Source organism: Scyliorhinus canicula, chromosome 3 (genome assembly GCF_902713615.1).
Source record: "Scyliorhinus canicula chromosome 3, sScyCan1.1, whole genome shotgun sequence".
NCBI classification, from domain to species: domain Eukaryota; kingdom Metazoa; phylum Chordata; class Chondrichthyes; order Carcharhiniformes; family Scyliorhinidae; genus Scyliorhinus; species Scyliorhinus canicula.
In genome coordinates this window covers 234,768,803-234,780,117 of record NC_052148.1, presented here as the reverse complement: position 1 = coordinate 234,780,117, position 11,315 = coordinate 234,768,803, and the positions used below count along the sequence as shown (strand labels likewise).

Genomic DNA, 11,315 nt, shown 5'->3' with positions numbered 1-11,315 from the left:
ATCTATATACCCAGGTAGCAAAAACTCATCCCTACCAACCGTAACGCCAGTTCCCCCATCCTCCTCTCCTGCCCCCGTGCGCTGATTGGAAACACCTCACATCTCCCCGTATACAACTTATACCCCGAAAAATGGCCGAACTCCCCCAGCATCTCCATGATCCTATCGAAGCACCCAACCAGGTCTGAAATATACTAAAGTTCGTCCGCATACAGCGAAATCTGGTGCTCGACAAACCTCTCCCCCGCTCAATGCCCCTCCATCCCCCTCGAATTCTTGAGCGCCATTGACAACGGCTCAATCACTCAGACAAAGAGCAGCGGGCAGAGCGGACACTCCTATCTTATCTCTCGGTGCAACCCAAAATACCCAGCGCTGACCTTATTTGTTTGAATACTCGCCTTAGGCAACTTATACAACAGGCGAACCGAACCATTAAAATAAAAGAACGAGGCCACATCGTGACTTGATGATTCATGGACTTCAGTAGTTCAAGCAGAAGGCCGAATACTACCAAAGTGACTAGAGATGGAATAAAAACCGGTGCATAATTATTTATAAACAACAGCTATCTGCTATTCATCATCTACCTAATGCTCTTAGTAGATGTATGATGCCAGTTTGTACTGGGTACTCTCTCAGAGTGCTGTGGGTTTGTGTCACACTATTTCTCTATGGCTCTGTGGCCAGTGAAAGAGAATTGTGTGGGTCCGACAATGGGTTTTTAAAATGTACTATGAAGTTTAAAATGATTATTTGTGAACCTTTGCACTGAATCTAGAAATCAACCATGTTTCCCCATTTCAACCAATATCAGCATAAACCAGCCTTAGGATAAAACATAGGTTCGGTGAAAAATAATGTGCTGATTCAACTATGTGCCTTGCCTATCCCCAGTCAAGTACCTCTGACCACACCAATTGGACACTTCTATTTCCCCGTGAGAATTCTCTGACTGAAACTCCTAGTTTAGTGCCAATTTGTGTCAAATCTTGTGCAGTTTAGTCCAGAGCACAGGTTCCCAAACTTTAACATCCCTTTCATGAAAATGCAATATTTCACCAACCCTGTCGTAAAAATACATATTTTCCAAAGATTTTCTCTTTTACCGGAGTATAAATTATAAAAGCAGCGATCTTCGAAATATAAAATGAGCTTTTTCTTACAACACTTTATTGCACGCTATTAATATTTACATTTATTACATTGTTAATTTAATTACATCATCAAAACAGCAACACTCTTACAAGATTTCACTTTCCTAACTTGCATCACTGTGGTTAAACTGGAAGTTGAAATATAATGTCGGGTGCACTCATGCGAACACAGCATTATTGCACCTATGAGTATGTGCCCAAAATTGCTGGATACCAGTCTGCCTCAAGAGGTTAGAAGGGGAAATAGCAGTCTGCTAGGTGCCCAGGCTATTGACCACATCCAAAACCAGAGATGGGATGACGCTACTATTCAAACAGAATATTGACTTCTGTCAGCTTGCGAGTTTGAGGTCTGGAGAAGGGCACCTGTGTGCCTTTCAACTCGAGAAAAAAAGCAGCACACAGCAGGATTATTTTTCCACAAAATGCAATAAGTGAAGGATAGCTAGCTATTAAAAATTACATGCACAAAATCAAACCTATTGATTTACAGAACTGCAGGACACCAGGTGTGGCCCAATCATTTCCATTATGGCCAGATTATGTCACCCACCAGGAAATGGAACCTTTAACATTGGGCTGTGAAGATGCATTAAAGACATCTTTGATTTTCTACCAGGAAGAGAAGCGGCACACTATCATTCCGATGGAAGGAGGTCAACCCCCAGTTCTTCGATGGTGCGCGAGGGACTGGGGGAGGACTCAAGAGAGGAGATCCCAGAGAAGAGATAAGGGCCTTGGGCCATGGACCCACCATCGAGGTACTGGGGGACGATTTCAGATATGGTGTCTGTCTGTGACCCGGCACCCTTCTCCTCCTGACCCGATTGATAAATTAAGTCCTCCGTCAGGATGTAAGATAAGAGGTTGGGAGGGAAAGAGCCACAGACAACATTGATGAAGCAGGTGTGGAAGGGCGGGTAGGTGGTATGCAGCCGGATGTGGACTTTAATTAAAATGCAGGTATTTGCCGAAAGCTCCACTCTTACAGGCACAGGCAGCGCACAACTCCGAAGTGCAAGCATAAAACACAACAAAAGTCGGCCACGCACCACTCTCACAAGGTGTGAATCAAGGTGCATTTGGAACAACGGAAATCATTGGCTCGGTGGCCTGTCGATCTAGATGGTCTACATACCTGCTGACTGGCTCTTTTGGACATTGGCCTGTCCTTCAGGATGGCCAATGAGATCTGGGCATCGAGCACGGGCCACGGTTATTGGGTGGGCGCCAAAGTGGTTCACGAACCACTGTTTGGGAACCACTGGCTCGAGACTGAGATTAGCCAAACTATTTTCCTTTAGGTTACAAGTACAGGTTCAATCTTTGCGGGATCGAAGTTCAGGGAAAGGACAACATGATGAATGATGGTCTCCAAATTTTACTTAGTTCAGGTTAATATTATATGAGAGCCGTATTTGAAAGTCAAGAGATTTTAAAGAGTTTTTTTTGTAAATAAATAGTTTATTTCTATATTTGGCATTTATGTGTACAAAGGATACAGTATGTTACACTTATATCAAAAATGGAAAAAAAATACTGATGTTACATAAGTAACAAATGCAGAAAGTACTCAATCTTACCTTCCCTGAAAGTAAGAAACATGAACCATTTTTTAAAAAACTTTGTAAGAAAATATCATCAGTAACAAACAGAGCTGTCTTTTTTAAAGTTACTAAAATGGTATAAAAGTAAGAATCCTGGAAATAGGGCATAGAAAACAATTGAAAGTTTGCACCAGAATTTTGAACGTTAGCTCTATGCCAAACTAGGCCAGATTTTTAAAAAAGTTTTCCCTCATATTGGCCCCATATCAAACAGTGAAGGGTAACACTGCTTTTCGAGCAAGTAAGAACAATATTTTCTAATGATAACTTTACAAAATGACTTTTTCTCCTAGACTGAACAGTTCACATAGTTCTATTGGGTGCTGATACATTTACTTATGGCAGAATAAATTGCACACATTGAAGAAAACAGACCAACTTATTGTGGGGGTAAGGGGGAGGGAGAGGAAAATCTACAACAGGGCAGTTCTGAAGCAGTCTCTCAACATTGGCACAACTGTTTAAATTGCTGGCCAAATTGTGTGCTCTTGTAGTGCCAGTGGCTGAATAATAAACACACTGTGCTCAAATAGATCAAACACACATGTTTTCAGTTCTGAAAAAGAAAAGTCAGGAAAAATATTCCGCAACTGTGGAACACAAACATCACTGTGATCCTTATGTGTTTTTGTGTAATAGTTCTTCATGTGCTGCAAACGCAATGGAACCCTGAAAGACCACGTTCATTTAAGAACCAAATTCTTCAACGACTGAAAATTATGGGCTACTGCATTTGGCAATGTTGATGAGAGCAGGACATGATTTTGAGTGGGTTCCATTATACAACTTTTCACTGACAGTGAATTGCAGCTATTAATGTATTAAAGTTAACAGTCTATATAAATTATATCTATACATATTCTTCCGCTTCTGCGTCATTAGAAGTAGCTGCACTTTGTACAACATTTTTTAATGCTTCCTCTTTTGCCTCTGTTGTTGCATTTTCCGGAAGTGATGCAAGATCTTTGAAAACATCCACATAATTCCCAAAACCAGGACCCCAATTTAATAGACTGTCCCAGTTAAATGCTCCTGTCACAGCTCCATGTGGTCCAAGCTTGGGTTGTGTCTTATAGTCTTCATGACTTGCTTGTAGGGCTGCAGAGCTTCCTTCAGCCCTACGACCATGATATCTCCGTGGCTTCAGTTTGCCAGCATAATTGTCTTCGTCATCTGCATCAGATTCATTGACTTGAGACAATTTTGGCATTCGTGAAGTATACACTGCAGGTTTGTCCCGGTCATACTCAAACTCGGAGCAGGTGAAGGACTCATGTGAGTCACTGTCTGAAGATGATTCAGGGGCAGGCGTACCATCAGCTGGGTTTCGCATTCTGGAAAGAGGTCTTCTACAGTCATCATCTGAGGATGAGCGTCCATGATCTGCACTACAGATACTTGGGTTTCTAGGGCGAGGGGTATTGAGTCTTTCAACCTCTTCTATGGACAGTCCTACTGGAGGTGTGGTCTCCAGAGGGATCTGCTCAATAGGCTGTTTTAGGCGGCTGCCTGGCCTCGAGCCATGACTATGACCTGTCATGGTCTGGGGGCTTTTGCTTCTCCTTCCAAGTCGTGAAGCGTAATTAAAGATGCCAGGCTGGCAAATATCTGAATGCATATCAATAGGGCTTCCTTCTCTCCTTGAAAGGTGCAAATCTCTTGCTGGACTATTTCGATAGAAAGTTCCTGGCTTTGAGAATGGGGCAGGACTATGCCGAGACAGTGGGTTAGGATTCTGGCAACTGCTGTGACTCAGCGGGGTTGTTCTTAATCCTTGACTATAGGAAGGCTGATAACTTAAACTGCTGGCTCCCAGTGGGAGAGGAGATTGTCGGGCAAACCCCAGTGGACTGTGTCTTTGAATGGAAAATTTAGGGGTGTGACTGCGGAAATGTTTATAGTGCTGTATAATGTCTGCATCTGAAGGAGCAATGCTGCTGGCATTTTCTATGTCATAATGTTCAAGCTCTGTTTCAGGCCCGATACACGGTTGCCCACTTGGCAATGTATCTGTTGTATGTGGGATGTCTGTCTCATCGAAGATCAAGTAGGGATTTTCCCTTTCAATTATATCAGGTTTTGGAACTCCTTCAGGTTGCTTTCTCACAGTCAGTTCATCATCATATGGAGGAAGGTGATCTGGATCATCAAATCCTTCATTCTCACTGCCTTTTTTCTTTTTCTCTTTCTTCTTCTTTGTCTTCCCATCGTTTTGTACTTTTGCCTTTCTACCTCTGCACTGGTTACACAAGATCAGGCCGAGAACAATTAGAGCAAGGAATGTGGCACAGCTGCCAACTATCGCAGGGACAGCCCAGAGTGGCAAAGAAAGTTCCTCCGCTTGTGGCTTTGGACTGCAGGTGTATCCTTTATTCACTCCAGCTTTGCAAATAGTCCCTTGGGGACACTGAACACCGACACACACCACTACAGTTTCACACGTTTTACCGGTGTAGAGTTCAGGACACGTGCAGGTAAATCCAGATTTTGGAAGAGGCTCGCAGCTCCCTCCATTCTGACAAGGAACGGAAGCACATTCTCCAGGCGGGACACAATCGTATGCATACCACTGGTTCACGCACATTAGTCCACCTGAGCATGTGTCGCTTGAACACACATTAGGACCTCTACATCCTATCTTAACAGAAGGATGACTTTTCAAGATTGTAACATCCCTGTGCTGTCCAGTGAAGGGCAGTGTTTCTCCATTGTAGGTAAAATAAGAGATACAGCCATCAAAATCTGGAAAACAAGAAAAAGATAATCTGTCACAAATACTTCCCAGTCAAATTTGTACAAAAATATTAAAATCTTTCTTTTTCTGTTTGCTTAAGAATATTACTAGTCTTCGATTTTCTGAGCTTTATAGTAGCTGACTGACATGTTTCTGCACTAAACAAATACCTAGTTTATACCAAGGATCCATGATAGGGACGGGGTGTTTCATTGGTGGGTAAACCAGAGTGTGGCTGGGAACTATGCCACCACGAATATTCAAACTTGTGAGTTATTTAGTTAATATTGGGGCCTGTTTCCTCCGTTTGCTGCTAGTATTGTCAGATGATGTGAAACGAACACCACCAATAAATGTTTAAAAGTGTGACAGCGATCATGGTCCCCAGCTGGCCTGAGATTACCGGGCTGATTTTGTCGCGTTACCCAGAGCTCAATTTAGGCAGTCAGCATTCCCGCTGGAACCTGGATGGGTCCAAGGTTAAATATTCCAACAGAAGTCAGCTGATGTCAGGACCACAAACACAAATTGCATATCAATCAATGTTGTCGCAGTTACTTCCTTCATGCTTCAAAGAAAAGAGGTTTGAATGCAGCCATTACCTGTATTTAGAAGGATTCATTTATGTCTGTGATCGTCATAGATTCAAAACAGATATATGTAACAGTTAATACTGCATCTAATATGTTAATAATGCATTCAGCCCCTAATCACCTCCCAGAGGCCTACTCCAGTGGCTACACTCTTGCCCCAAAGACAAAAGAGCCATTTAAAAAAAAAAAATCTGGTAATTTATACTGTCTAAGCTCATGCAATAAGACACAAACATGTTGTATTTCAAACTAAAGTAAAAACAGCTGTTGGAAATATGCCATTAAAACACAATAGCTGCTATGGAAACTACTAATACTTTAAACTTTTAGTGAATGAAGTATTTTATTTATTTATAACAGAGCAATTTGTATGTCGACAAGAATGATCAAAGCATATTTTAATAGGAGAAAGACAACAGAAGGTATCACTCACTAAATAAAAAGGGTTCCCTCAAAGCAAATATGGTTTGGCAATCTGAAACCCTCAGGCATGAACACTGAATTTGGCAACTTAACTGCCTTCCCCATTTCCCTGCCTGTTTCTCTCCTCCAATTTCCACTTAATTCCGTCCCATTTTAGCATTGTTGTCACTTCCTTCTTGGCTTTCTGATGCTACTCATTGCTCCATTGAGATTGTGTGTGTTAATTATTCCACAGTTTTCGCCCCTTTTTATAACTCCTTATTGTGGACAGAAAAAGATCTGCTGGTCCATCTAGTCCATACACTCACGATACCCAGAGCCAGTTTAAGCTGACAAAACCATAGTCTCTATTATGTTTTCAGAGCTGATCAACCTACTGTTTGTAACCCTGGCACTTCCTACTTTAGTTTCCAGATGTTTCGGATTTTTTTTCCCTCTTTCTTTTAATCAGGTTTAGTAGTCCCAGGAAGAACAATGGTAAACTGATTCTTGGTGTATATAATTAGCACGGATTTCAGGGCTGAAAGCTAGCTCATATGCTAACCTTATGCTATCCGGGGAATAGTTTTGTTAATTAGCAGTAATAAAATAAACTTTCACCCACACTTCTAGACTTGTTCCTGGGAGTAAACAGGTGTAACACACCTGGGATATGTGCAAATATGTGCAGAGAAGGCTGATATGCAATACCATTTGACACTCTGATGAGATTATTACACCTTAGGTGTCGTGTGCACCTGTGTATGACTTCAACATTGTAAGGCTGCCCTGTATATCCCCATAATGTGCCAAGAGAATTAGGGGTCTTGCGGCTCAGTAGATAGTGCCCTTGCCCCTGAGACCAAAGCTCTGGGTTCAAGTCCCTTTCCAGGACTTATTGACCCTGGAAGAAGCTTCAATAATGTGATTGATAATCAGCCTGATAGTCCTTCCAGCACTTCCCCAATATTCGCAAAAGGGAGGAAAATGTGTGCTTGAAAATATGAAACAAAGTGAGAGAGAATTGTTGGTAAACATGTTAACAGCTGCAAGTGCACATCAAATATGCCAACACTATCTGTACTCTGGACAGATTGCTCCATTTGTGCTGACAGTAGAGATTTTGTTCTGGGTGTAAAGTGGAAACATTTTCTTGTCCAAAAATGTAAAAGGGGTGGCAGCAAATCAAATGTTTGACACCTCTCCTGATTTTAATTTCCAAAAGTGGAAGAGATGCAAGACAGGCTGTCGATTCACTGTCACCCATTTTGTACCACCATATAACATCAAAATTACCCTCAGTATTTATTTTATGTTATTAAATTTTGAAGTTAAGATGGAAGCTGACTCTATTCTAGGTGTAACTAGAGTGGTCAACATAAAACAGCTGAGCGGTGGTGCTGGTAATGGCAGGTTGGGGTCAAGGGGATGATGTTCTAATGTTAAAGCAGCCAGAAAAAACTTTCTGCGTCACAGTCGGCCCAGGAAAAGGTTTGGAGGCAGCCTGTGGGGCTGCTGGATGAGGAGTTGGCCTGTTAAAAGCCTATCTTGTTGCTCTTGGACTTTGGCAAAGTTAAAATAAAAACACAATGACCTCACACCACCAGTCTCTACAGCTCTCACAGATTCACAACCTTCTGAAAGAAGAAATTCCTCCTCATCTCTGTCTTAAATGGCCGACCCTATACTCTTTGATTATGCCCTTTGGTCCGCGACTCTCCCACAAGAGGAAATCCTCTCAGCATCTACCTTGTCAAGCCTCCTGAGAATCCTACAAGGCCGCCTCTCATTCTTCTATGGGACCTGCTCACCACTTTTAAAGGGCTCCCGAGTCATTTTGACTCAGTGAAAATCAAGGCTTTACTGTCCAGCAGCAGAAAGGACTGTTTCACGGGAAGAAGTCATTTGGGGGAATTCAATTCTATTGAATTCAACTCAATCTTTATTGTCCATTCTGAAATTTATTGCTGGCACACAAAACTAGGTTTGCTTGCAATGAGGCCATAAGGGATCTGGAGTAGCCTAAATGGAACTTTGTCAAGTTTACCAAATTGTTTTTCAGGTTTTCAAAGAGTCTTTTACAATTTGCTTTAATTTCTTTACAAGTTTTCTTGATTTTTTTGAACTGTTGTTTTAACTTTTTGAAGGTTTCTTTAAATATGTTGAAAGCATACATAAGAAACTTTTTTTGTATATTAAGGTTTCTGTTTTACTCTAATCTTGTGGAGTGGGTCTCAAGAACCAATGGAATCATTATCAGACCTCCCCTGCTTTGAGGTGGGAGAGGAATTTGGTTCGAAAGGATGACCAGGCTTCACAACCTTTGGCTTCTGCCGTTACCTAGACCTCCAGATGCAAGAAGAGCTGCTTCACTGTGACTGCTTGGCAATGAGAAGGCCGCGCTTTGCTTGTGAAACAATCGCTGAGCTGTGCCAGCTGTCAGACAGATGTGGATACAGCTCATAAAGGGGACCTTGAGCTGATTACGATTTGAACCTGCTGCCAAACGAGTCTTGCCATTACAGTTCCCTTTTGGCAGCAAAATGAACACAGTTGCTTGCTGATATTCAGCTATTCTCCACGACTGATGTATAGCAGCAGGAAGGAATCGAGGTAGCATTATTTCTTTCTGGTTTGTGGTCCATTTCTCTTTAAGAAAAATAAGGAGTTTGATGGCACCACATCCAATCAAATAGAATGCAGACTGGATTTCAGAAATAATTTATAATAGGATTAGCTACAGGTACTGGCAATGAAACAACTGTTGGATGAGTTTTCCACTCATTTCCTTTGTGTTCAGCTGGAAGTAAAGGAATAAGGAATACTTCCAGGAAAGTGAGGGGTGTGAAGGATATTCTATGGGGAAACATATTTACTACAGTGCATGGTCTCCTGTTACCTTCTTAGTCCTGGACGTTCAGTGAACTGTGGATATTAAATTGGGGGGGGGGGGAAGAGGAAGATGAGGGAGAGATGCTGGTGGTAGCAATTACTGTCTGGAAAATGAGTCAAGTTCATTCCTCATGATATTCCTTCTTTACTGGAGCACGGACAGTAGTATTTCAAATGAAGAGCGTGGTTTCTCAGTGTTACAAGTGACAATTTGGCATTAAAATGGCTGTGTGCACAGATTGAAAAGAAAGCACTGGCACTTGGATGGGGGTTCCCACCTGAAGTTTGAAAAATAGACACTGATTTAACAGCAGTGCTGTCATTTTGAAGCTGAGTGCTCCAGCTAACACCATCCTTTAAACAAGCACAGCTGAACACACTAGCAGTAGCAGGAAGGACACTCCAGCAGTACTATGTAAAGGGATCATCAAGTCTTTTTAGGTTAGTTGCTGATTGATTTCTCCTGACTGTTGTTACAATTGTATAAGTGTTTTCTGGTTTCTAGAGTTCTTTAAAGTTGCTAACGTCCATAGGGAGCTGTTTGGCATGTGCTGAATGACTTTACCCCGAGTCTGCAGAGAACACTTACTCCCAGACATCGGTGTAGACATTATCCTTGGAACATGACATGACTGAGAGAATGAGCAGATATACCCCTGCCTGTGCTGCAATGGAGCTAAAGTATTGGCCAGCAAAAACTGTACCGTGGAGTAAGCTATAATTTCCATACTGGAAAGCTTGGGCTCCAAGCTCTGTGCAAAACCATTTGACAAACTGGTGCCGACTCCTCTATGCGCCGACATCTTGCACGCAGGCTTTCAGTCAGGCCTGTCAGTGCATCAAATGTTTCATTATGTGAATCTTTAACCTTCTTCTATATGCTGCCCATTGAAGTCCACAACTGAGTTTTCTGCAGCAGAATGTGCGCATCCTCCAGCAAGCCATCTCCCCTGCCATGAGTCCTGGCCATGCCTCCCTGTCACCACAAGCAGATCCCACCTCTAAGCTATCCATGAAAGTATGCACAGTGTCAGGGTCAGGACTGGTGACTTTGAGTATATGAGTGAGTGAGTGTGTTTCTTTGTCATCACTATATTAATTCTCTTTCCCCATAGTCAGGGTTGCAGTTCTCGGGTATCTCAAAGGCACAGAAGGCACAAGAATAGTTTTGTGACGAGAGATGGGAATAAAAGCCAGAGGTCCATGCTTACACCAGCTGCAGCTTGTCAATTAGAAGATATTATGGGATGGCGGGGAAGTGGGATGTGAGAAGGAGAATCATCTATGATGATATCGTCATCTTCAATGGTTTCAGGCTCGCTGATTGCAATGGCCTCAGAGCTGGTTGCTCCAATGATGGCGGCCTCTGTTTCATTGTGGACAAACAACCTTGCCAGTCCTCCCCAAACCTGTTTAGCTTCAGTGGCCTCTGGATATTCACCAACTTGTCGTTAAAGAAGTGTGTCAGTGAGTGAGGTGCAATGTGTTTCGGTAATGTGGCTATTACGGCTGCCGAGCAGGCCATGAGTCTGAGCTGTGAGAGTGATGTTTGCTGCAGTGCCAAATAAGTCAGGGTGAGGTGAAGCTATGAATGTTAAACATGAGTTGTGTTTGATCGATTTTTTTTATTCATTTCCATTTATGGATAGGTTACATCTCTCCTCTCCTCCACGACCTCAACTAAAGCATCCGGTGCCACCTCACTGCACTAATGAGGGTGCCATTATTGATTCCTCTTCCTATTCTGATTCTATTCCATAAAACATTCCAGCAACTGTTCCAACAAGAATGCAGCTCTAATGCATGCACTAATCACGCAAATCAGTAGGAAGCACAAAGCTGCCATGCTGACAGCGTCTGAAGCAATGGTGGGGGGGGGGGCTTCAACGTACATTGTATTAATGTACATTGTAATACCGTGCCCGTTTTG

General features: G+C 42.5%; 1 protein-coding gene across 1 annotated transcript in view; it reads right to left on the bottom strand.

The window, feature by feature from the left end:
- Positions 1-1,156: 1,156 nt before the first annotated feature.
- Positions 1,157-11,315, bottom strand: part of LOC119963370 (protocadherin Fat 4) — a 365,380-nt gene continuing 355,221 nt past the window's right edge. The window contains exon 18 of the mRNA XM_038792401.1: positions 1,157-5,506. Coding sequence (XP_038648329.1) covers positions 3,615-5,506 — 1,892 coding nt within the window. The 3' untranslated portion in view covers positions 1,157-3,614. The remainder of the gene's footprint in view (positions 5,507-11,315) is intronic.